The sequence below is a fragment of the Panthera pardus genome, unplaced genomic scaffold (assembly GCF_024362965.1).
Source record: "Panthera pardus isolate Hobbes unplaced genomic scaffold, ASM2436296v1 HiC_scaffold_25, whole genome shotgun sequence".
Classification (NCBI taxonomy): domain Eukaryota; kingdom Metazoa; phylum Chordata; class Mammalia; order Carnivora; family Felidae; genus Panthera; species Panthera pardus.
The window spans coordinates 36,134,235-36,161,885 of NW_026526821.1; the positions used below are offsets into that span (position 1 = coordinate 36,134,235).

The window sequence follows — 27,651 nt, forward strand, 5'->3', positions numbered from 1 at the left end:
GTATTCAAACTTTGATTTAAAGTTGTCAGTGTTGGTGGTAGGGGCAACTGGGTGGCTGGGTTGGTTGAGTGACTCTTGATTTCAGCTCAGGTCATGATCCCAGGGTCATGGGATCAGGCCCCACATGGGGCTCTGTGCTGAGTGTGGAGCCTGCTTGGGATTTTCTCTCTGTCTCTGTCTCCCTCTGCCACTCTTTTCTGCTTGTGCATTCTCTCTCTTTCTTGCTAAAAAAAAAAATTTAAAAAAAAACCAACAAGAAAGAAAAAAAGGAAGAAAGTATCTAAAGTTGTCAGCAGTAGATGCCACACACACAGTGAAATACAGTGAAGCTGAAGCTTTTAGCATTCCTTGAATTCTCCTATCAATGAGGAAACACAGCATTTGAAAACTAAGACCTCAGGTTCCAACAGCACTCACCAGCTTCGTGACCTGATTTTTTCATCTGGAAGATAATAAGGAACCAGTTCAAACCTCAGATGAGAATGGGCTGCCATGTAGGGTAATAAACATCTACTTCTGGCATTCTGAGCAGGGGCCTAAAAGCTACCTGCCATGGTCTGAAGCTGATATTTCTAGAGTGTTCAGAAGGGTGGTGGGCTAATGAGCTCCTTCTAACTCTTACTGGCTCAGTGGGGGGCAAGGGGGGGTCATCCTTGCTTTCTCACAGGGCAAATCATGTAGCATATTGGGTATGCCAGCAAGCTTAAGATTCTCTAAATAGAAATGTGAAAACTGGGGTGGGCTATATTCCATAAATACAGTCCTAAAGCATATAAACAGAATGAACACAGGCATTCTCCAAATACCAGGAAGACATCTAAAAGGAGATTACCTCAGGATTTTTTCCCTAAAAGATCCTATTTCTGTTATACAATAAAGAGGTAGAACCTTTTGCATCAGATATATGGGCTTGAATTTTGATTGCTTCAGAGAAAATTTAGGTGGAAATCACAGATGTTTATTGAACATAGGTCTGTTCCAGAACCTTTGACTATATCCAAAGAATAACCTCATGTTATACTTCAAAATATCCCTTTTCACCACCAGGTGAAGGCTCACCAGTGCATTCTTAATGCAAGAGTTCCTACAATGTTTACCTCCAGAAATGCCACCCATTTTCAAATGAATGATTTTCTTCATTTGAGCTTTCCTCAGTGTATAGTCTGGAAAAAATAGCATAATTCAATCTGCAGGAACATTTCACACTGGTCTGAGCCTTTAATTTTCCTTTGCACCAAAGGGTCATTATTTCTGATAGAATTTATAGCTAAAGAGGGAAGATTTAAGAGCCAAGTAAAATTGGAAAGAATACCTATTTTCCAAATCAGTAAACTAAGGTCCAGAATATGAGTCTATAGATCAAAACAATCAAGGCAAATTAATGTTCTTACCTGTTTTGAAAGTCACCTTTTGGTTATCCAAACAGATGGTAGGAAGCCATTGCCAGATAATTCAGAATTACAGTAACCTAGCAATATTTCTATTTTAACTTGGCAAATTTCTAGTTGAATGTCGGTAACTCTAATTGTGCTGGGAATTCACAATTAAACTGAATAAAGAATACCCAATTTGGTGGAGGCAGGAAAGTACCAAGTACCATAGTAGATGCAAAATCAGTAATCATTGAATAAATACTGGTTGATAGAAAAACAGTTGTTTCCCACACTGCCTCTCTGCTTCCTGCTTCTCTTCTGAGGCTGAGGAGGGGCAGACACCATTACCAATCACGCTGGGACAAAACAACAGCCTAAACAGAATCTTCATATTTGCCTCTGCTTGCTGACTCATACCTTTCTCAGTGGTGTTGGGAATACTTCATTTTCTGAGGTTTAAAAGTTTATTATGGTAGCAACTCTGGGTTTCATGCTATATATACAGCAAAAGGTAACCCAGGCAGTGAGATCAGTCAAGGCACAAAATTATGATAAAAGTCCCCTTGTTAAAACAAGTCAACTAATTATAAGGGGCACCTGGCTGATTTAGCCAGTAGAGCATGTAACCCTTGATCTTGGGGTCATGAGTTCAAGCCCCATATGGGGCGTGGAGCCTACTTTAATAAAAAAAAAAAAAAGGCAATTATCAGACTTACAGGAGTGAGTCTTCAGAAATGAGGCCTAAAATAATTTTTTTGTATTTATTTTTGAGAGAGAGAAAGACAGGTGAATGGGAGAGGGGCAGAGAGAGAGGGAGACACAGAATCCAAAGCAGGCTCCAGGCTCTAAGCTGTCAGCACAGAGCCTGACGCATGGCTCAAACTCACAAACCATGACATCATGGCCTGAGCTGGAGTCGGACACTTAGCTGACTGAGCCACCCAGGTGCCCTGAGGCCTAAAATTATTAAACATCCCTAAAACAAGTCAAGTTTTCATCCAATAACTATAATTGCAAGATAAGATATGATGAGTACTTAATCTTTGTAAAAAATTATTCTAACATATTATATATATAAACTCATTTCATTTTCACAGCAGACCTAAGTACTATAATGATTAACATAATGATTACCAGTGTGGACTCTGACTCCAGGCTGCCTGGTTTCCTCATTGGGAAAAATGAATTAATAATAATATAAAAGAATTAATAATAATATACATCTCATAGTTGATATTAATCTTGATGTTGTCAAAGTTGAATGAATGGGATATAATAGACACTCATGGTTGTTAGCAATATTCTTTTTTATTCCCAGCTTATGGACAAGAAAGCTGAGGCCCCAAGATGTTATGTAATTGGCCCAAAATGATACTGCTAATAAGGTAGCCATGATTTGAATCCAACTGTATAAGTGGTGGTAATTCAACTCAATCCAACAGATGTGAATACCTAACATAGAAGTCATTGGGTGTCATTCCAGGATAGAAAGATAAATGATGTAACACTGTCCTTAAAAGGATAATCTCTGGTAGTTTTAAACAGTCATGAGAGCTAAGATCAAGCTTCTTTGATCATGTCTAAGTAGAGCCACAGGAAATGGTTCGGGAATCACAAGACAAGAGAGGGTTAATTCTGACTGGGGGAGTTTCAAGATGCCTTCATTCAAGAAGGGGGCACTTCAATAGACCAAGAAGGAAGAATGGAATGTCAAAAGGTAACCTGAATTCTGTTTTCTTTTCCCTTTTTCTAGGCTGATTCCAACAAAACCAGAATTGATGAGGCCAACCAACGTGCAACAAAGATGCTGGGGAGTGGTTAAATGTGCCCACCTGTGTTCTCTTCCAAATGCTGTTGGGCAAAATAGCACCTTCATGCTTTTCTCATCGTATTACCTAGTAGGTCTGCACACATACACACATCAGTCCACTCCCATTGTGAATGTTGTCTTGTGTCATTCATCACCTTCCAAACAATATTATGTGTTTTGTTCTTTCTGGGTCTCTTTCTTTCCAAAGGTTGTATATAGTAGTCATTTGGTGGCTCTAACTCCCTACATAAGATGTCTTGGGTTTCATTTTTCCTTTTCTCTCCTCAGTGGTGTTTGCTGAATGACAACAATTTAGGAATGCTCAATGTGCTGTTGATTCTTTCAATACACAGTATTGTTCTTGTAAAACTGTGACATTCCACAGAGCTACTGCCACTGTCCTTTCCTTGGGTGTCAGGCTCTGAAACTCTCAAAATTTGCTGTCCTTGGTTCCTCATGGCTGTCATCTGTCTTTATGATTTCATGATTAGACAATGTGGAATTACATAACAGGCATTGCACTAAAAGTGATGTGATTTATGCATTTATGCATGAGAACTAAATAGATTTTTAGATTCCTACTTAAACAAAATCTTTCCATGACAGTAGCATACTGATGAGAAAACACACACACACACACACACACACACACACACCAACAGAAACAACAAAACAACAAAGCATGCTCAGTATTGAGACACTGTCAAGATTAAGTTATACCAGCAAAACTGAAGTAGTGTCACTTTCTTTCTGTCAATATATAGACTTATTAATCATAATCATCCTTTTTTTAAAAAAAGAATTAAAAAAAAAGATGGATTTGACACACTCACCACTTAATCATTTCCAGCAAAATATACGTTTGGATGAACTATGTCAAATGAATGTAATATAGGATTTGTTTGCTGCTTTTGAAGGCTATGTTTTGGAGAAAGCAATCTTGCTGTGAAACAGTGTGGAGATGTAAATTTTATAAGGCTGACTCTTTTTAATCACCATTTCCCCCTGTGGTTTGTTATCAGTACAATTCTCTGTTGCTTAATCTAGAGCTATGCACACCAAATTGCTGAGATATTTAGTAGCTGATAAAGAAATCTTAAAAAAAAATAATATAAATGAATGAAATATAGATAAACTGTGAGATAAATATCATTACAGCATGTAATATTAAATTCCTCCTGTCTCCTCTGTCAGTTTGTGAAGTGATTGACATTTTGTAGCTAGTTTAAAATTATTAAAAATTATAGACCTCAGATGTCTGCTTTAATTTCTTCATGGACTCCGTCTGATTTTGCAATCACATGAGAAGGGGAAGCCTGGCTCCTCCATCCCATTGCTCCGAAAAAGCAGTTCTGCATGCTGAGAACACTGTATGGGGGGGAAAAAAAACCACTGTATGAAAAAAAAAATGTTCCTTTTAGACACGATTCCAATGGCGGGTGACACTTGGCTTGATTTTTATAATCTGTTTCAGAAATACTTGTGTGTCGATTCAGTGTCAGCTATGTGCGAAAATGTAGTTTTCCAGAAGATAGAAAAAAATGTCTATGGAAAAAATCTGTGGTACTCAGACTTGACCCAACATAGATTTAGGTATATCGGGTATCAACTCTTCCTTCCTCTCCCACACACCAAAAGTGAACCCTCCACAACCACATTGCTGATACCCCCGCTTTTTTTTAACAGCTTTATTGATGTATTATACAATTCACCCATTTGAAGTATATAATTCAATGGTTTTTAGTATATTCACAGAGTTGCACAATCTAGTATTAGAATATTTTTATCACCCCAAAAAGAAACCCCATACCTATTAGCAGTCACTCCCATACCACTCCCACCAGCCATAGGCAACCTCTAGTTTATGTTCTGTCTCTATAGATTTGCCTGTTTGAACATTTCATATAAATGGAATTATACAGTATGTGGTGGCTTTGTGTCCAGCTTCTTTTACTTATAATGTTTTCAAAGTTCATCCATGTTGTAGCATGTAACAGAACCCCATTCCTTTTAAGGCCAAATAATATCCATTGTGTGTGGCTACCACATTTTGTTTGCCTATTCATCCATTGACGGACATTCAAGTTGTTCCCACTTTTTGGCTATTATGAGTTAGGCTGCTATGGACGTTCATGTGCAAGTCTTTGTGCAGACATATTTCCAGTTCTCTTTACATCATCATTGTTACCACCATCATCTCCACCAGCACCTGTACCACCCCTCCCCCCACCATTGCCACTACTTGCCACCTTCCCCTTTCTCCCTCCTCTGCAACTTCATCATCTTACATAATACCTTCAGCATCTCCACCATTATCACTGCTATTATCCCAGTCACTACCATCACATCCACCACCTGCCACCACTGTCATCGCCCTCACCTCCACCTTCGGCATCACCTTCGCCATCACCACCATTACCTCCCTCACCTCCACTACCTCTTCTGCCTCTCTCTCCTGCCCCGTAGTATCAATAGAGATGAATTCATCCTGGTTGCCTTGATTGGCCACCAGATAATTTCATCCCTGAAAGCAGTTCTGGATGTTTGCTAAGAGAAGTTAAGGAACGAAAACAGTGATGACAAACTCATTCTCAACAAATCTTTGCAGTTCTTCACCCTCTTGCCAAGCCTCAGAACAAGTTCTAGACATACCCAGATACTCAGGGAAGTTATTCTGAGAAATAACTATAACGACATATTTCTTCTTTAAAGTAGTAGAAAGGATGCTAGAATATGGAGAAAGTGAATAAATATTCCGTATATATGAAAGCTGCTAAGGGGTCAACGTATGGGTCATATTAGAAAGTTCTGTCCCCGGGGCGCCTGGGTGGCTCATTTGGTTAAGTATCTAACTGTTGGTTTCGACTCAGGTCATGATCTTGCGGTTCGTGAGTTCAAGCCCCACATCAGGGTCTGCACTGGCAGCAGAACCTGGTTGGGATTCTCTCTCTCTCTCTCTCTCTCAGAATCAATAAATAAACTTAAAAGAAAAGAAAATTCTGTCCCAAATTCCATATCCTCTCAATCATCTCCACTCAGGTGAGTGAATGTTTGTGTTATTAAAACCCCATACTGGATACATGAAAAGTGAGATACAAGCATTTTGCTTTAAGCCTATGACATAATTCATTCTGAAACACATTTTCTTGGATAACTGAGTTTGTCCAGCCTCAACTCTTATGCAGTCAGTTTCTTTTGGCTAAAGGAGGACATGTTCCCAGGGGATGAATCAGCTCTGGGTAGGAACCAAGTCAGGAAGTACATTAGAAATATAATTACTGGGGCAAGGCTGAATCTTCTGTCTCCCTCATCCATGGCCCTTCTACAAACAACCAGAAAGTGAAAGGTGGTCTCAGGTCCTAGGAGCAGTGTCCTTTCCTCTGGCCTATCTCTTCATTTGTAGTTTCAGTTTCCCTTTTTTCACATTCTCCCCCAGCACCCCCTTTGACCAACGTTCCTGATCTTTGTGTCACTGATTTGTCGGCAAACTGATAACTGCACCCGAAATTAAGAGAAAAGGGAGAAGATTCATACTTTGTGATCATCTACTACATGCCAGGTGCTATGTTAAATGCCTCATTTATGTTGACTCATTAAACCCTCTTGAAAATGCTACAAAATGGGGGTCATTAGCCCATTTTGCAGAAGAAATTAATAGTTTATTTTAGCAAGACTTCTCAGCTAATAATTGATGATGTAGGCATGATTCAAACCAAATGTGTATGATTCCAAAGCTATAAGGAGGTCTGGAAGATGAATCCAGGATTGTGCCTCTCTCAATTCAACCAGCCAGGAAATTCCAGGAGACATTTGGCTTCACAAAGAGCAGCAAAGACAAATTTACTGGACTTCTTAGCCAAAAGTCTTGGTGAACACCTTTGATTCATTTGTTCATTCATTCATGAAATATTTATTGAACTTCTATGCCAGGCCTTGTTTTGAGTATTGGGAGTACACAGGGCAGGGGAAGGGGAGAAGGCAGCAGGGGAAACAGGGAAAATTCTCAGCATTCATTGAGTTTATATTCAATCTGGGGGAGATAGATAAACCAACAATTCAAATATGAAGTGTATCAGGAGATATGTGTCTCACAGAAACGTAAGCAGTGAAGGGGGAAAAGAGTGCAGACAGTGGAGAAGGTATTATTTTAAGAGAGAATGATTGGGGAAGACCTCACAGATGAGTTTAAGTAAAGAGTTCTTCAAGGTTTGGAGTAACCAAAATGATATGTCCAGGGTGAACCCATTTGAGAAGCAGATTTGGGGAATGATGAAACAAATGTACAAATTATATGTTTTCATTTAGTAATACTGGAACTCCTCCTCTGCCACTCAATCAGTCCTGGTTTTAACTATTTCCCACATCGTCTGGAAGAAACTTGCAAATATCTTTGGCTCAGAGAGGAAGGAGCAAGCCCAGAGGATGAAACAGTGTGCAAGGAATGAACATCAAGTCAAATTGTCTCAGGAGAGTAGGAAATGTTGACTTCAAGGTCCAAGTGGTCTTCATACAATCATTGACATACTAGTTTATCTTCAAGCAAGTTAGTCACAAATCTCAAATTCTCTACCTAGGATTTGGAAGCCCAAATCCATCTCCTAGAATGTAGGACACTTTGGGAAACAAGGAAACCAAAGAAAAGTAAACCATTAACAAGTCATTTAACCTCAGTACCTACAGCTAATTCCAGGATGAGTTGCCAAAGTATCCAGACATTTAACTATTCCAGTGTTCCAATCCTAAATGGGGTGCCACCATTTTACCATTCTTAGCTCCTCCAGCCTCTTGCCATAACACAGCTTCAAGGCCATTCTGTTCAGGGGGCTTACTGCCTAAGTTCATGATCCTCTTTCTATAAGCAACTCAGAAAAAAATGGCCCATAATCCTTCTACTAGACAATGCTAGTGCCCTGCCCATATCCTCTGAGCTCTTACCTCTACTCACAAAACACTGTTTGCAGTGAAGAACACTGCAAATCTCTGCCTTGAGATACAGAACACCAGAACTGCTGTTAATGTTCTGGGAAGCAGTCCTTAACCAAGGATGGATGGGGATTGGTGAGTAGATGCCCAGTTTCTTTGGCCCCAGTCTGGGATAACTCTGAGCTGTGTGCTCTACACTGTTTCCCAGAGTTCCTGCAGCAGAATCAATCACCAATCCCTCACACAATACCTTGCCTGGTAATTATCACTATCTTTATTGGCTGTCTTTTCTGCTCTCTTTCCCACCTCGCTATTTGTTTCCTGGAATATCTTCTCAAATAAACTACTTCCCCTGAAATCCTTGTCTCAGGTTCGCTTCTGGGGAAACCCTACCTCAGACAATACATTCTCATGAGATACATGCCAGTGTCTGAACATCTCCTCCAAAACACTGCTATAAAGAAATGTGCTCTAATTTTTTCACCATTGAAAGGTGAAGGGTCAGTCTTTCTGACTTGTATCCAAAGGTCATAAAAGTCAGGAGCATTAATATTGCTTTTTGCTACTGTTCATGTGCAACACAGGAATTATTCCCTGGATGTTATGAGAACCAAATGAGTTGTGTACACTTTACAGTTCTATCCTAATATTACATGTTGTTATCATTGCTGCAAATACTATTAATAATATTAAGGCAGACTAGAGGGGCACCTGGGTGGCTCCATCAGTTGAGCATCTGACTCTTGATTTCTTCTCAGGTCATGATCCCAGAGTCTGGGACTCTGTGCTGAGAGTGGAGCCTGCTTGGGTTTTCTCTCTCTACCTCTCCCCTGTTTGCATATGCTTTCTCTCTCTCTCTCTCTCTCTCTCTCTCTCTCTCTCTCAAATAAAAAGTAATTCTTAAAAAAATGAGGCAAACTAGGCTAAGAATCCAAAGAATATGGTGGGGGCTATGAACCTTCTATAACAGTTTTCCACTGCTTTGTAACAAACTTCTCCAAAACATGGTGACTTAAAACAATAAATATTTATTCAGCTCACAGTTCTGTAGTTTGGCATTTTGAGCTAGGCTTGGCCGTCAGTTCTTCTGGTCTTGGCTGGGTTTCTCACATGACTATAGTAGACTGCAGGTCAGCTGGGCAACTTAGCCTCTGAGAATTGGCCAGCTATTGGCTGAAGCTCCTCACTTCTCTATGTGGCCTCCATTCTCCAGCAGGTCAGCCAGGACTTTTTCTCATGGTAGAGTCAGAAAGAGTGCAAAACCTCTTCTAGGCACACTGCTTCTACCATATTCTATTGGCCAAAGCAAGTGACAGAACCAGTTCAAATTCAAGACATAAGGAAATATACTCCACCTCTTTCCTGGTAAAAGCTTCAAAGTCATATTGCAAGGAGAAGGGTGAATAATGTGGCTATCTTCACAATCAATCTAACCTCAAAGAGGCCTACAGAATCCTCCTTTCTTCTGTGTCTTTAGAACCTGATGCAAACAAAAGGTTAGGGTGAGCCCTTCATGCATCTTAGAGTGGACTCATGCTAGTATTCTTCCCTTTTAGTAATATTCAAAAGAAAAAGCATAGGGCTCAACAGGCATTCAGCCCTAGGGAGGATTTGAGAATTGTGAGCAGAATGAGAGCAGAATGATCGTAGGACTGAGGATTGCTGACAGGATGTGGCAGCCTGTCGTTAAGACTGACCTTAATCCTGAAATAGGGAAACTAATCCCTCCTATTCAAAGCAATAGGGTTTCTGCACCATCATTAACCCCTAAACAACAGAACTTGAAAAAACGATTTTAAAATGTTCAAAATAGAACTGGATCCTCAACCAGCACTTGACAAATGCCCTTATTCTAGAAGCTTCTGTAGTTTTTCCTTGCCATCTTTTATTTGTTGCTATTTTGTGGGAAACTTCTTGGGGGGGGGGGTGGAGAGGGCTTTCTTTTATTTTCCTTTCCTCCTTATCTTTTCTATACAAAAATATACTGTTCTCTTTGCTAAGAGGATAAAAAAGACTGATTACTCAGGGATGAAAAAGAAATTATGTGTGTCAGAGACAGCTTAAGTATACACAAGATGTATCCTGGGTGTCTGGGGGAGTGGGGGTGTGGGAGGTGACTGCTGTCTTCTGAGGCACTGTCTTACTTCTTTAAAGAAACTGTGACAACCGCCAGTTTAGGAAAGATGAGGCAAGTGCTAATGGTGTGTGTTTTTAAACTTTCAGAGGCTGTGGAGATAGAAAGCCCTAGAGACCTAAACGCATATTCTCATCTGTTATTAAAGGCAAAACTCCAAACTAGGCCAAGTAGATTCTCTAAGGGATTAGAGCTTTTATACCTCTCCACTAAAAATCCACTTTGTTTTCCAGACCTATCCATTTGACCATGACAATGGCCCATTTCAATTTCTGCCCACTGAACTTTCATGTATGCACCTGAAATGCAAACTTCGGCTCCAAGAATAATGAGCAGTTAGTTCTTCAGTCAAGATATCCCCACCAACTATCTCAACATAATTTTATTCCCCAGCATTAATTTCAAACCAAAGAGAATCACCGGAGTGCCTTGGAAGTGCTTTTCCCACCCCCCAGGGGGTTGAGTTAGGGGTGTTACTGGCTGGCTTCTCAGAAAACAAAGCCTGAGACAGTGGCATAAGGCTAAATAGTTAATCTGGGAGTGTGATTCTGGGGAACAGGAATGAGTAGAGGGAGGATGAAATGCTGAAGGAAGGAGAGCTAATGCAAGAATGCAGGACAGAGTTAGCTATTGCTATAGGCCCCTGCCTGGGTGTTTAATTCCCATGAGGCAGCTGAGAAACCTTGCAAAATGTACATCAGGACCATCTTCCTGGGGCAAGAAAGGGAGATTTACCCATCTGCTTCCATCTCCCTTTGGTCAAGTATAGTCATGGGACAGGGCATTAACTCCCCTGTACTTCTGGGTTGTGCACATGTATGTCAAGGGGTTCTTTCTGAGGATGTCCTGCCTTAGAAGAGCAAAGAAGTTCTACAGCAGAAGTGAGAAGTGAGACTGCGATAGATAGACACTGTCAGTTCATACTTATACGAGGCTGGTTGAAGTCTGCATAAAATTGGTTGCCACTGCTGTGGCTGGAATATGAGACAGGGAGAAGAGAATCTGAAGGTATATTTAAGAAGTATCTAACATGAACTGCATACAGTTGTGCAGGTTACATACTGTTCAGCCATAGGGGGCATTATTCACATCGTAACAACTCCACATTTTCCCTACTCGATATATAGGGTCAACTGAGATTTTGTTTGAAAGAGCTTCCACTGATAAAAAAGAAAATGCAAAAACAAAATAAAACAAAAAATAAAACCTTCAAAAGCCACTGTTCCAGAATAACTTGGAGGACAAATTTAAAAAGGCAAATTGTAGGATAGATAGCAAAAATGAAGTTCTAAATATTGGTGTTGGAGCATGGGTTTCAGAAGACAGCAGAAAAATAATAAGGGAAACGTTGTTGTTGATGTTGTTGTTGTTGTTGTTGTTGTCTTTTTGAATCCTGAAGATCCAGAGGAAAAGGGTCAGTATTCAGCATAAGGAGGAAGAAAAGAAAAAGGGACCCCAAAAAAGATAAGACTGAACAATGCTGCCAAGGTGATAACAGAAGAAAATGAGGGCAGGAGTGACATAACTAGTTAAAAGGGAACAAGAAAGAAATATAAAAAGGAACCTTTAAATAAAAATAGTGACTGGAAGATTGGAGGACATGGGGCTGGTTAGAGATTTAGTTCCCTGTTGCCACTTCCTGGCTATGTCTCCTTCATATTCTCGAAACAACTCCACCTGTGTTCCTTGGTCCTCCCTTTATTCTCATGGCCATCGTCAAGGTGACCTTGATTACAATTTTCTACAGCTTGAAACTGTTCTCATTCAAGCTGTTCGCATCTTTAGTCTCAACGCGTTCAACATTTCTCCAAACTCATCCTCTGACCAAAATATTTCACACCTCTCTTTTCTCGTGGTCTTACATCTCCGCCTATGCCCTTCAGACTTCTAGTTCCTGCTTCTAAGTTATATCTATCAATAAGTCCAGCTTCCGATGTCAGCAAAATCCCCAGTGCACGACGCCTTCTACTCTCATATCGGCATCTTCAATTTTCTGCCCTTCAGCCCTGGAATACAAACCCCAAACTCTGGATCAATGTAGTCCTCTGCCTGATTCCCCCTGTGCTTGGGGTTCTTGGGAACACAGGTGAAAATCATGCAGTGACCTGGACTGATGCCAATAAAAATGTATGGCCCCACTGGAACTCTCACGCCCAGTAGGTGGCGCTGTAAATTGGTACTACCACTTGGAAAACCATTTGGTAGTATCTATGGAAGCTAAATGTGTACATACACTATGATTTGGCAATTCTGTTCCTAAGTATCACCTTTTTGTTCATCAAAAGACACATCCATAATAGGATGTTCAGAGCAGAAATATTCATAACAACCTCAAACTGGAATTTACCTAAATGCCCATTAATAGAATTGGGAAATCTTACTATGGTTGTTTACCCATGTGGTACTTACAGCAACAAGAATGAGCAGAGTACAACTACCTGCTGAAGCAACATGCATAAACTGTGCTAATTCAGTGTGGAATAAAAGATGCCTAATGAAAAGAATATATTGTTTGATCCCATGTATATAAAATGCAAGAATAGGATAAATTAATCCATAGTGTTTGAAATTAAGATAGTGGTTTTCTTGGGTTTTAGAGAGTCAACCAGGACACAAGGGAACTATCTGGAGTATTCACAACATCTTATTTCTTGACATGGGGGCTGATTACATGGGTGTGTTCAGTTTGCAAAAATTCACTGAACCATGTAATGTGATAAATGTGCACTTTAGGGGATATATGTTATATACCTCAACAAGAAGTTTTTGAAACTGGAGCGCCTGGGTGGCTCAGTCGGCTGAGTGCCCAACTCTTGATTTCAGTTTAGGTCATGATCCCAGTGTTGGGGGATAAAGCCCCGTGTTGAGACCCATACTGAGCATAGAGCCTGCTTGGAATTCTCTCTCTCTCTGCCCATCTCCCCCTCTCTCTCTCTCTAAAATAAAACAAATAAATCATTAAAAAAAGGTTTTGAAACAGTCATAAAAGCAGCAAAATACAGTCCCCAACTTCATCTGGCTCTCCTTTCCACTGCAGAAGTCTTTCAAATATAAAGAAACTCCTCCTGCCTCACTCGTTTACCTCCCTCTCTCTTAGCATGACTTTATCTTATACTTTAAGGGAAAACTGAAGTTGTCAGCAGGAGCACAGTTCACACAATTCCATCCCAATGCGAAAGATGCTTCCCAGAGTAGTGCAACTTGGCAGTCTGCAATTATCAGACAAGAATTATTTGCATTTCCTGTCCCTTCAGTTTCAAAATTGTCCCTTTCCTCCTGTGTTGTACCGTCTTCCCATATTAGACTCCTAGAGGGACTGAATAATGCAAGGAGAATGTCATAATAGGGACTATTTATGAAGGTGTGGGCAGGTGTAGAGAAACCAGGAGGGAGATACAGTCCCCTGGGACTAGCAACAGTGAGAAACCTTTCTCTTCCTTATTTCGAAAGACGTGAGGGAAGGGACCAGTTCCCTGAACCCGGAAAGGCTGGCTGTATAACATGGAGAGGACTGCCTGGCTAAGCTTTGGCTTTACCTGGACAGATGGAGCTAACTTATAGCAATGTGATAGAAGGAAGCTGGGGATAAACACCATAGTTTCTCTCCCTTCCCACCTTCTGATCTCTGGCCTTTCTAATACTTCCCATGTGCTAAACCCCCCAGGAGCCAGGGGAAGGGAGGAGGTGATGAAGTCCACATAAGTTGGCTTGCCAGATCCAGACAGGGTGGAGAAGGGAAGCACGTTGGTTTAAAGGGGTGAACAATGGCATCAGCACACTTTCCCTCCACAGATCACTCTATGGAGGCTATTGTGGCTACAGGAAATTCTCACTAACGGTACTACAGACCAGGGGCACCTGGGTGGCTCAGTCAGTTAAGCATCGGCCTCTTGATCTCAGCTCGGGTCTTGATCTCAGGGTCATGAGTTCAAGCCCCATATTGGGCTCCACTGGATGCAAAGCCTACTTAAAAATAATAGTAAAAAATAAAGGTACTGTAGACAAAAGGAAGGGAGAAGTTTCTCACAGTGAAGGGTCACATGACTGGAATTAAAAAGTCAAGGAGAATACAGGACTCCTCTGAGCCCCATGGAAACTCCACCTCTGTCTCTTTATGTTCTTTTGTTAGCTCACTGCTTTTGTTCTCTCATGATGTTGCTGCCATGTTTTCTCTACTCCTATCCGTCTCAATCTTTCAGTTTTGGCTCTCATTGCTTATTTCTTTATTCTCTAGATATTTTTTAGTCAAATTCCCAAAAAAGGGAAACCAATTAGCTCCTCCCCTATATTCACAGAACAAGCAACACCATAGGTTGCTGACCAGATCATGTTTGGTTGGTTGAGCTCAGTCACGTGCTCCCCTTGGTCCAATTAGCTATTGTTGGAGGGTAAGGTCATGTGACATGAAACATGGTCGCCTAAGCAGCAGAAGCTTTAAGGAGAGGGAGTGCAGTGGGTGAGTACCTATTGATATCCATACATTTATCTTAAATCTTTAGTGTAAAAGATTTCCTTTTTAGTTTAGAGTCTCCCCAAACACAGCCTGAGATAGGGACTTGGTTTCAAGTAATTTATCTAGGGAGTGATATCAGGGAGCAGGAATTAGGGATCTGGTGACGAAGAAAGGCCCATATAAGCATGTGTTGTCAATACACCACTCTAGTTAATGGGGCTTAATTCCATGTGACCTCAGAGAAGTTTACAGAATCCTTCTCAGAATTTGTCCACTCTAAAGATGAGAGGCAGGCATTTTTTCCCCAGCTCTATTGAGATATAAATAACATATAACATTATGTTAGTTTAAAGTGTACAAGGGGATGATTTGCTACATGTTTCTATTGCAGAATGATTACCACAATACAGTTAGTTAATACATCTTCCTCTCATATAATTATAATTTTTGTGTGTGTGGTAATGTTACCAAACAGAGAACTGGTTCCGAACTCAGATTCAGCTGTTCACTGCTTAAAAATCAGTACTTGAGAGCCTATTGAGGGTGGGAAAGCAAAGTTTGCTTTATTCAGGAAGGTGGCCACCTGGGAAGATGCGGAGCGTTTTAAAGGGGGAGTCAGGGGAAAAGGGAGGGGGCTATGTGTGGGAGAAACACGTGCCCAGGTGGTTAGTCGTATGTTGATAGGACCCTGAACAGACTTGCTGGCATCTGTAGCAGCTGTTTTCGAATGTGGCCAGGCATTATCTTCTGGGAAAGTTTGGTCCTTCACTCCTCAAGGCCAGCTTCAAGGAAAGAAGGGTAGTTCTGCTACAGATTAAGGGATTTAGGTTTTAGGGACTTGATGCAAGGAGTGCAGAGCTTAAAGCAAAATAACCCTTAAGACTGGTTGGAGTGCTGTTACAGTGATAGCATGTAAGATTTACTCCTTTAGCAACTTAGAAGTATAAGATACAGAGTTTGTTAACAATAGTCACCATGCTGGATATTAGACCCCTAGGACTTACTCATTTTAATAACTGGAAATCTGTACCTTTTGACCAACATCTCCCCAATTCCCACACCCCCTAGCAACCATCATTCTATTCCCCATTACTATGAGTTTGTTTTTTTGCAGGTTCCACATATAAATGAGATCATACAGTATTTGTCTTCCTCTGATTTATTTCATTTAACATAATGCTCTCAAGCTCCATGCATGTTGTCACAAATGGCAGAATTTCCTTCTTTTTTATAGCTGAATAATATTTCAGTGTGTATATATACCACACTTTCTTTATCCATTCAAATGTCAGTGGACATTTAGGTTATTTCCATATCTTGACTATTATGAATAATGAATGTCAAGCATTCATTAACTAGCTTGCATCCCCATGGGTAGATGATTATTATTTCTCCCACAGAGACATCAATTCCCCCATACTTCCAAGCTTGCATGTACTGGGCTAAGCAAGCTCTCACTAGTGCTCAGGACACTGGAAAAGCCCTGGGCAGAAAGGAAAATTCAAAGTACATACCAGAAGCCAGATGCTGTCTGCTTGAAGTGAGTCACAGCCTATACAGAACTATCTCCCTATCCATGGCTGAAGTTAGAGCTGCAGCCAAGAGACCACAGATGGTTCTTCTACCAAGCGGTAGTTAATATCCATTGTTGTCTCCATTTCCTTGTCTACTTTTGCAATACACCTCTCATCCCTTTTGACCTTTGATTCAGGTCACCATGAAACTCATCATAGTTTCTGGGTGCAAAACAAACAAACAAAACACTCTTCAATCCTCTATGCTCCTACCTCCCTGAGATATGTGATACTGCTAACCTCCAAAGCCCTCTCTTTGTTTTATGTGCCATCACTTTCCTCTGTGTCTTCTCTTTCTCTCTGGCATCTCTTTCTTAGTCTCCTTTGGTTTCTCTTCCTCTGCCCATCATTTAGGGGTCAGTGTTTCCCTAAAGTACAAAATTTGGGTTGGTTCTCACCTACATAAACCCAACCTTGCCTGTAATAGCTTCAGCCACTGCCTCCAAGTGGATGATGCCCCAAAGTATATGCCTGCTGCAGGCTCCTCTTCTGAGGCCCCAAACTGCTTTTCTGCCTACCTACTAAACACCTCCTTCCAGCTCACCCACAGGCACTTCAAACTCATCGTGACCCACATTGAAATGCTTACCACCTACCCCTTCCAAACTCTTCTGCTTTGGAACTAAAGCCAAGTTCCACCCCCTCGTTATATCAGCTGCCAAGCCTTGTCTGAACCACCTCCTAATATTTCCTTCCTCTGTCCTCTTCTTTCCCATGGCCATATCTGGAGGAGCACAGATTCAAAACTAGCCACCCTGATTCCTGCCTGGTTCCACACCACTTGCAGGGTGCGCTTAACAAACCATCAATCTGATTATTTTATGCCTCTTTAATCTTTTAGTGGTTGCCTTTAAGATAAGGAGTAAGATAAAGTCCTTTAGCAGGACTTATGAAGTGATTCATGATCCAGGGGCGCCAACAATTAGGACCCATCCATTACAACTGCTTTCTAGCTTACCAAGATTTCACATTTACCTGAAAAGGATGTGGTTCCCCACCCCAGTGTCAGTCTTCCAACCCATTCTGGCAAACACCATCTCATTCTTAGGACTTCATTCAGGCATCACCTGAAGTCTTCAGCTTCCCTGATCACCCTGAGGTAGATTTAGGCCCTCCCGTCTCACTCTTGGCAGAGCCTTAAGCATAGTATGTATCATATCGCACTGCAAAATTTGCCTTTCACTTTGTCTTTTTCACCACACTGTAAACTTGTATCAGTCACTATTGCTGTCTAACAATCACACAAGCCCAGAGGCATACAACAGTAAATATTAATGTCTCACATTTCTGCAGAGTTCAACCTATCTGAGCTGGGTGGTTCTCCTGGTCTCTACTGGGCTCACTCATCTATGGTCAGTTGGGGTTCTGTCTGGGCTGGGTTGGGCTAGGCAGCTTATCTAGAGTAGCTCTCTTCCATCTATCTCTCAGCCTTGAAAACAAGGATTTTGTCTCATTTATCATGGTGCCTGATGTTGAATTGTTGAATCAAAGAGACAATGAGATAGCTAGTTAATATTGTATATATTAAACAGAAAGTACTAAATTGAAACCACTGGGATCCTCTACTCTTCCCAAATCCTCCCACCTACCCAGACCTAAGGCAGCACAGTATCCTCTCACCTATCCTCATAAGGATTATTTTTTCACTATTATATACTATTATTTTTCACTATTCTAATGATTATGATATAAGGCTTCTGTGTTTCTTGCAACCTCCTGGCAAAACATTCAAAAACCAGGTGGTATTTTATCGACAGGGCAAAAATGATTTGCTGCGTTCTCTGGAGCTATTTGAAGGAAAGGCACTCTACTCTGGTGGTTTAAAATATATCTGCAGATTCTTTGACACTTCCTCAAACAGGTGCAGCTGAATTCTCTTCCCCTTAAGTGTGAGCATAGTGACTGACTTCTAAGGAATAGAATAGTGTGTAACTTCTGAGACTAGGTAATCAAAGGCCTTGTGGCTTCTTCCTTTCTTTCTCTTGGATCACTTGTTCCAGGAGAAGCCAGCCACCATGTCATAAAGGCACTCAAGCAACCCTGTAGAGAGGCCTATATGACAAGGAACTGAGGCCTCCAGCCAACTGGCATATGAATAAGCTTTCTTGGAAGCAGATAACTCCAGGCCCTTCTGAAGATTGTAGTGGCCTCAACCAACATTGGACTGCAACTTCATGAGAGGCCCCATGCCAGAATATGCTGCTGCTTTATCCTAAGTCTCAGAAACTTTGTGAGTTAACAAATGCTTGTTGTTTTAAGCCTCTAAGTTTTGGGAGAGGCCGTTATGCAGCAATAAATAACTAATTCAGCCACTTTGTGAATCAATTATTAAAACCTCTCCCAGAGCCCAGGTTTCATAGTTACAACGTTACAAGTGGCTTCCAAACAGCTTACAAAGGGGAGAAAATACAACCACACCCCCACCTTGGAGGCTCCCTACCTGATGTTAAAAAAAAAAAAAAAAAAAGACAAAATAATTATCTACCTTCCTTGGAGGCTAATAGAAAGAAAACTGTCAGGTTTTAGAAGAGACTGTCAAATTTGACTATAAATGTTGTCCAGGAAGTCTGAGTTGGAAAGCAAATTTATAGAGGAAGAATTGAAAAGCCTCTACCATCATCCCCTTGACTGAAGCCCAGTCCTAATTTTCAAATTCCACGTTTAGCAGCCACCTCCTCAGAGCAACTAGATCACTAGAACGCTAACCTGACCCCCAGGTTATTGAACTTGTCACTTGCTTCACACCCCTCATGTTGGCCCTGAGAAATAAAATACTGCAGGCCAACCCCTATTCTAGCCCCTGAAGGTGATAATGAGGGAAATCATGCGACTCCTCAAAATAATGACAAAAGGGAACAGCGTTTGAGGTTGTGAGTCACGGCTGATTGGGAGTCAGGAGAAGGAGAGCAGAGAGAGGAGATGAACATAAGAAGAGCTAAGCAGAAAATAAACACGGGCTCTGCAGACATGAAGCCAAAGGGAACACAACCAGACCTGAGGCCTCAGAAAGCTTCAGAGCAGGCTGGGCTGGAAGGCTGGACTGGTAGGATAACGGGGGAGAAGCCTCTACAAGGCATCTCAGCCAGGGGAGCTACCACATGTCCAGTCTTGTTTGACCAGTGATGTGAGTCCTCACGAGCCCCTTTTAGTCACTGAACAGCAGCATCTACTTACTTCCTCTTCGTGTCAAAAAACAAATACCAGGAGGCCACTTTTCACTCAGCCCTGAGCCAGGACCAGGGAATATAGACATGAATAAGACCCTAAGGATTTAGAATTTCACAGGGAGATTGACCTGGGAAGGTCATAGAAAAGAACGGAGCAAAGGCAATGAGAGAATATTGTTCAAGGAACTCTGGGAGACAGACAAGGGGTGTCTACTAGATCAGAGCCTGGAGGTGGTGGGATGAAAGATCTAGGAGGCTGCCTAGAGAGGTAGGCATGTGAGCTGCAGAAACAAGCATCACTGCGATGAAGTATATGTTGTGGGAGAGGGGAAGGCACCCAGGTAACTCCAGAAACAGGTAATATAACAACTGTTCTCAGTTTTCTAAGGCTGCTACAACAAATTACCACAACTGGCTGGCTTTAAACAACAGAGTTTTGTTCTCTCACTGTTCTGGAGGCTGGATGTCTGAAATCATTGGCTGGCAGAGCCAATGTCCCTATGGAGGCTGGAGTGGAGATTCTGTTCTTGCCTCTTCCAGCTGCCGGCGGCATGCTTTGGTGTGCCCACATCACTCCAATCTCTGCCTCTATCTTCATATCAATTCCTCCCCTGTCAAGTTTTCCTCTGCCTTGAAGACACTTGTGATAGGACGTGAGGCCCATTTGCATAGTCTAGAGCAATCTCTGCCTCTCAAGATTCTTAATTATTTTGTCTACAAAGACTCTTTTTCCATATAAAGTAAGATTAATCATTTCCAGAGAGTAGGACCTAATATCTTTGGGATCGCACTACTCAGTGTACTACAACAACATAAGACCTGGATGTGCAAAGATCCTGGTGAGCAGATAGTTCAGCATTCGTTGGGCTTAATAGGAAGTGACAGATAAAGTAGGCCATTACATTATACACCAGGTGAATTACATGTGTGCAGCCCGGAGAGAGTGGGCCCACGTTCTCTCTGCAGCCATGAGGGTAGATTTCGGTATCAAATGACATCACTATGGGCTTTGAGACAGGGAAGTTCAGCCCCTGACCTTACAAATGCCTAGTGCCTAGAGTATGTGGGCAATATATGCTTGCTAAATAAAATTTTAAAAAGTGAACTTTTACAAAGACTATAGGAACCAGGGTGGAAAATGGGGAAAAGGCATTGGGGTACTAAAGGCCAGCCCCCTATGGTGAGACAGTTGTTAGTGCCTTGGAGTCAGGAGCCCCGTGGAGTCAGGTGCCCCGTGAAGTCAGGTGTCCTGTGGAGTCAGGCAAGGCCACAGATGAGACCACATCCTTGTTATACTCCTGCCCTGCTTAACCCAGTCACAGGTTCCTCCCCAAAACTCCTTCTAAATAAATCACTTGCACAAGAACCCTCATCTCAAGCTCTGCTCTAAGGAATCTACCCTAACAGCTTCCCTTCCTGATGATGTGGCTCTTAGGAGTGTCTGAGCTAAGCAACGGGTTAGCAAGCAGATGTTCAAACCAGTCATCAATGAGTTCTGGGAGGATGCTAATTCGGCACACACCAAAATCAGGGAAGAAGGTTTATCAAAAAAAATCGGTATTTAGTAAGTACATGCCAAAAATCCAGTGGTCTGCACCAAGTAGAGTGGTTTTTTTGTTGTTGTTGTTTTACCCAGAACCGTTTGGGTTTTTTTAGTATGTATGTATGTATGTATGTATAATTTCTATACCCAACATGGGACTTGGACTCATGACCCTGAAATGGAGTCGCATGCTCCCCTGACTGAGCCAGCCAGGCGCCCCTAGAACTGGTTTCTAATTAAAGACTATGCCTCTGTCGCTTATCTCACTCTTCACTGCACTAAAAATTTCTGTTTTTGTAACACATATTTTGTTTTCACCAACTAAATTCTTAAATCTTCATGAGTGAGGCCCTGCATGATGGGTTCTTTTTGCCATAATACCTGTCACCATAGCTGGCATTCAGTAGGGTCTTAATGAAAACTGAGAGGTCACATTCTCCTGAATTTGTGTGGGCTTTAATGCTTATGGAGCACTTCGCATACCCAAAGCGTGCTCCATGGACTAGAAGCATCAATATTGTCTAAGAATTTGTTAGAAATGCAGAATTTCAGCCCCCAGCCCAGATCTCTGGGGTAGGGCCTAGAAATCTGTCTTTTAACAGGAAGTCTGGGTGATTTTATGGGCGCTAACATTTAAAACCACTAACATATGTCAGCTTATTCAACTTGTTGGAAGATGGATCCACTGGAGGGAAGATGGTTGTCAGAAAGCCACAAAGAAGGAATGGAGCCCCCAACAAATTTGCCTCCATCCATGCGTGTACCATGTGAGTGCTAGGTCAGGCCTATACTGCCCCATTCCGCCACTAGGACTCAGGCGCCAGGTCCAATACTGGCTGTCTTGGGCAAATGATTTGTCTCCCTCAGCCTTTGTTTCCTCATCACTAGAATGGGAACAATCTTAGCACTAGCTCATATTGACTAAATAAATTATGGTACATTCATACAAAGGAATACTCTGAAGACTTAATGAGGTAGGCTTATATCTGCTGTTGCAAAAAGATGTTCAAGTTATATTTTTAGATAATGCAAGATTCTAAAGAGCAAATTGTGTATGTGTCAGGTTAAAAATAAAGGACTCATTACATATATATGTGCATTATACACATACAATAGATTACACACGTGTGTCCCACATATGTGAACTTAAAGAAGACTCATTAACATATACACATAAATACTCATTACATACATATATTGGTAATGTATGAGTTTCCCATAGGAAACTAATATATGTATATATTTTTATGTACATATTATATACATATATAAAATGTGTGTGTGTAAGAGTCCTCCAGTTTTAATGTCTCATACACACATACACAAAGCACTGACTGTAGGGGAGGTGCTGAAAATACCAGGGAAAATAAGAAAATCAAGATCTTGTCTATGAGAAACTTACATTCTAACCAGGAAGGCAGCCAACAAAACAAGCAAATACATAAACAGGATAATTACAGATTACGATGAATGTTATGAAAGAAATCATCTAGCTGCTCTGCAAGTGGCTCTGATTGCCACTTGGAAGAGGCCTGTTTGATACAGGAAGAGAGGATCTCAGGAGGATGTGATATTGAAGCAGAAACTAATGGAGGACATAGAGCTGGTGGTTAGCATTGCTGGGGAAAGGACATTCCAGGCAGAGGGAGCAACAAGGACAGAGGCTCTAGGAGGGGAATCGGCCTGGCTTATTTGAGGACACACAAGAGCAGAGCAGTGGAGTAGGAGATGAGTAAGAGTTTTAGAAGTTCCAGTGAGGAAGCATGGTAGGCAAACCTTGATAATTGTGTTAACATATTGGATTTTATTCTAAGAACAAGGAGAACCCATCAAAAGGTTTATCCGGGAAACTAACACCATCTGATTTAGGTTTTTAAAAGGTCCCTTGGCTGCTGAGTAGGAATAGGCTTGCAGGGAAATGTGAGGGAAAGCAGGAACCCCATCTAAAAGGACATTACAAAATCCAGGTGAAATATGGTACAGGTCTATACCAACTGGGTCAGTGATGGTGGAGAGAGATGAGCAAACTCGAGGATTACATTTGAGGTAAAACCAAAACTGAACAATGGATTGAAAGGTACAGGATTAGTATGGGAGTCAGTTGACTGTTGGTTGATCCAGACTGTCTTTACCTAGGACAACTCAGATGGAAGCACTCAACTTTGCCCTATGTCTTTCATTCTCCAGTAGGATGGCCTGGGCTTCCACTCATGGAGACAGCAGAGATACTCAACCGTAATGGAAACGAATAAGCATTTTCTCAAGCCTTTGCTTGAGTCACATCTGCTAATATGCTATTGGCTAAAACAAGTCACATGGATGAAATCAGAATCAAAAATCAGGGAAATAGGCTCAATCTCTTAATGGGAGGCTATAAAGCCACATGGCAAAGGGAATGGATACAGGAATGGCTGAAGAAGGGGAAGACTGCTTTTCAAAGCACCCGCAGCTCTACATTAACAGCCAGGGACAGGAGAAAACAGAGGTTAACGCAGTTGTGAAATGTTGAAAATGATATGTGCCTATCACTGTCTGTAAAATCAGTGAGCTTAGGAAGCCAAGAATTAAACTGATAAATAAATGCTAGACTGTGCTATGCCCTAGGGCCTATGTGTATGCCAAAATTAGGGATGCTGTGCTTCCTGGCCAATTCTGTTTTATCACAGTGAAGCAGAAACTGCAGGACAGCATGAGATAGACTGACAGACAATTTCATTCTCTCTTTAGTTGAAGTTCTTCTCAGCAATTAGTGACCCAGTACCTTCCCTGACTGGGATTCTCCTGGAATCTCTGAGCTGGTTTATTGCCCCCAGAAGCCCATAGTAATTTCCCTAGAGAAAACAGAATTTCTGCTACTGTCCCCAGATAAACCATTCCAATAGTCAGCTGGGGATAATGATGGCAGTGGTGATGGTGACGGTGGCGGTGTACTTTCACTCTGTTTTTGTTTTACTTTGTTTTGTTTTTTTCACTCAGGACATAAATTGTGAGCCCTTGAACGACATCATCGTAATTTTCAACTGTATTGGGACAAGTAGGGATAAGCATCTCCCTAATTTATAGAAATATAAATAGCAAGGAAACAGGATACTTAAACAAATAAGAGCTTTTAACAGAAGGTCTGCAGATGTTGCCTGCTTCTCCTCATCACTGTAGATCTGTGGTCCGGCTCTGGGAAGAGGCAGGAAGCCTTAGGGCGCCTTATTCGAGAACAGTAGATAAAAGTCACGGTCTGGCAATCCCATCTGCTTCCTTGAAGAAGGAAATATTATAAAATAGTAATGTCAGGGCCCCAGGCAACACAGTTTCCCAAGGGTCTCTGGGTTAACTCAACCAACATGTCCTCTTACATGTAAACTTGGACTCATGATGGGGGTGGAGCAGACAGCTGAGCACACTATGTTGGCCCGCACTGCAAATGAAAAGGTACCATCTGTGCTGCTGCTGAAAAATGATGATGCAGAGATGTGACGTTTCTAATGTTCCATCTGGGTACAATTGAATTGCTTCTTTAAAATAAAAAAATCCATATTTGATATCCATCCTTTCTTGTAATGGTCTCCATCTATCTTTTGTTGTTTCTGGAGGATTTATTTCATGAGAAGTATGACATGAAATATGAAAAGCTAAGAACAAAGGTCTTTGGGGGATGACTGTGGCATTTGTTGTTTCTTTGGCTGACTTGTTCTTCATTTTCTTGTCATTTCAAAAACACCTTCCATATGCAAAATGTCCTCTCCCCACCTTGGGAAAAAACACCCTGACTAGATAACTGGATAGACAGGCAGAAGGTGAATTATCAGTCTGCTATGTACACACAGAAGGAAAACAGGGCGTGAATTTGCCAGAATACCCAGTTGCCCACATTTCCAAACCAAGAAAAGCCGCAATTAATTTTATTTCCTAAAAATCATGTTGGTTCTGAAGAACATTCTGAGAATAATAATAAAGGTAATTAGAAGCACAACTTGAATTCAGAGTGACTTGCTTCTGAAGCATTAAAAGCACAAGAAGGAAACAATAGTATATGGAGGGACTCTAACATGCCTCTCGCCAGGTACAATTATAGATTTGAAATCTGTTGTTATCTTACCATGGCAACCTTCATACTTAATTTCCCAAATGTTGAACTTTTGTCATCCTTCTCCTCTAGGGGAGCCCTTCAACTACTGCTTTCCCTGAATTCATGTTGTGTCCTTGCCTTCAATACCTAGCATTCCTCCAAGCACATGCTGTGGGCTCACTTCCCCAAACCAAGAACAATAGCTAACACCAGGAGAATTGGGTTATGCTCTCAGCAAAAGCACTTAGACGTGTTCTTTCTGTATGATAGAAACCAATAATTGTGCACAGCTTCAAAAGGTCCTTGCCAACTTTGTTTGGCCTCTTGTTCTATCCAGTGCCATTTTAATAAACACTTATAAGTGTCTACTGTGTGCTGGGAGCATTGGGAAATACAAAGATTGGAATAAGCCATATTGTCTGATCTCCAGAAGTTCACAGTGTAGAAAGAGTAAAATCCAGATCACCAGAAAGCAGTTCTCAATGTGTGATCCCCACACCAGCAGCATCAGTATCACCTGGGGCTTTGTTAGAAATGTAGATCTCAGGGGCGCCTGGGTGGCTCAGTCAGCTGGGCATCTGACTTCGGCTCAGGTCATGGTCTTGCGGCTGAGTTTGAACCCTGCATCGGACTCTGTGCTGACAGCTTGGAGCCTGGAGCCTGCTTTGGCATCTCTCTTTGCCCCTGCCCCACTAGTATCTCTCTCTCTCTCTCTCTCTCTCTCTCTCTCTATCTATCTCTCTCTCTCTCAAAAATAAATAAACATTAAAAAATTTTTTTTCAAAAAAGAGAAATGCAGATCTCAGACCCTTTCCCAGACCTTCTTTTTCTCTCTCTCTCTCTTTTTTTTTTATATTAAGTATAATTTATTGTCAGATTGCTTTCCATCCAACACCCAGTGCTCATCCCAACGGGTGTCCTCCTCAATGCCCATCACCCACTTTTCCCTCTCCCTCATACCCATCAACCCTCAGTTTGTTCTCAGTATTTAAGACTCTCTTATGGTTTTCCTCCCTCCCTCTCTGTAACTCCACCTCCCTTCTCCTCCCCCATTGTTCTCTGTTAAGTTTCTCAGGATCCACATATGAGTGAAAACATGGTAACTGTCTTTCTCTGCCTGACTTATTTCACTTAGCATAATACCCTCCAGTTCCATCCACTTTGCTACAAATGGCCAGATTTCATTCTTTCTCATTGCCAAGTAGTATTCCATTGTATATATAAACCACATCTTCTTTATCCATTCGTCAGTTGATGAATATTTAGGCTCTTTCCATAATTTGGCTATTGTTGAAAGTGCTGCTATAAACATTGGGGTACAAGTGCCCCTATGAATCAGCACTCCTGTATCCCTTGGGTGAATTCTTAGCAGTGTTATTGCTGGGTCATAGGGTAGATCTATTTTCAATTTTTTGAGGAACCTCCACAGTTTTCCAGAGTGGCTGCACCAGTTTGCATTCCCACCAACAGTGCAAGAGGGTTCCTGTTTCTTCACATCCTCTCCAGCATCTATAGTCTCCTGACTTGTTCATTTTAGCCACTCTGACCAGCATGAGGTAGTATCTCAGTGTGGTTTTGATTTGTATTTCCCCAATAAAGAGTGACGTTGAGTCTTTTCATGTGCCTGTTTGCCATCTGGATTTCTTCTTTGGAAAAGTGTCTATTCATGTCTTCTGCCCATTTCTTCACTGGATTTTTTTGGGGGTGTGGAGTTTGGTGAGTTCTTTATAGATTTTGGATACTAGCCCTTTATCTGATATGTCATTTGCAAATATCTTTTCCCATTCTGTTGGTTGCCTTTTAGTTTTGTTGATTGTTTCCTTTGCAGTGCAGAAGTTTTAATCTTCATGAGGTCCTAATAGTTCATTTTTGCTTTTAATTCCCTTGCCTTTGGAGATGTGTTGAGTAAGAAATTGCTGTAGCTGAGGTCAAAGAGGTTTTTTCCTGCTTTCTCCTCTAGGGTTTTGATGGTTTCCTGTCTCACATTCAGGTCCTTCATCCATTTTGAGTTTATTTTTGTGAATGGTGTAAGAAAGTGGTCTAGTTTCATTCTTCTGCCTGTTGCTGTCCAGTTCTCCCAGCACCATTTGTTAAAGAGACTGTCTTTTTTCCGTTGGATACTCTTTCCTGCTTTGTCAAAGATTAGTTGGCCATACATTTGTGGGTCCAATTCTGGGGTCTCTATTCTATTCCATTCGTTGTGTGTCTGTTTTTGTGCCAATACCATACTGTCCTGATAGGGTCTCTGGGAGTGGGCAATCTGTATATTCAAAGTTCTTCCAGATAACTAAGATGCTCCCTAAAATGTGAGAATGACTGGTGTAAAGCATTGGAGCACAAGCACCATAAGAGAGATACAAAGTGTTTTGAGTAAAGGGAAAATCACATCTGTTTTGGAAGGAGGGGATTTTTAGGAGTGATATAATTTCTGTGATGCTTTGAAAGTTAGCTAAGATATTGAAATGTAGGCGGTGGAGTAAGAAGAGGACATTCTGGGTGAGTGAAACATGAGCCAAGCCACAGAATTAAGAAAGCAGAAGGCAAATCGAAGAGTCTAGATTGATTGGCATGGAAGGAGATGGAGGTGAGAATCAGAAGATGTAAGTTAGGG

General features: G+C 41.5%; 1 protein-coding gene and 1 long non-coding RNA gene across 5 annotated transcripts in view; both read left to right on the forward strand.

Moving 5' to 3' along the window:
• The window catches only part of SNAP25 (synaptosome associated protein 25), an 85,501-nt gene extending 81,065 nt beyond the window's left edge, over positions 1 to 4,436 (forward strand). For all 4 annotated transcript variants that reach the window (XM_019462524.2, XM_019462521.2, XM_019462520.2 and 1 more), the window contains one exon: positions 3,127 to 4,436. In XM_019462524.2, the coding sequence (XP_019318069.1) occupies positions 3,127 to 3,195 (69 nt within the window). In that variant the 3' untranslated portion in view covers positions 3,196 to 4,436. The remainder of the gene's footprint in view (positions 1 to 3,126) is intronic.
• Positions 4,437 to 14,637: 10,201 nt separating this feature from the next.
• Positions 14,638 to 27,651, forward strand: part of LOC109274709 (uncharacterized) — a 96,885-nt gene continuing 83,871 nt past the window's right edge. Inside the window, exon 1 of the long non-coding RNA XR_008417786.1 lies at positions 14,638 to 14,696. This is a non-coding gene — a long non-coding RNA (uncharacterized LOC109274709). The remainder of the gene's footprint in view (positions 14,697 to 27,651) is intronic.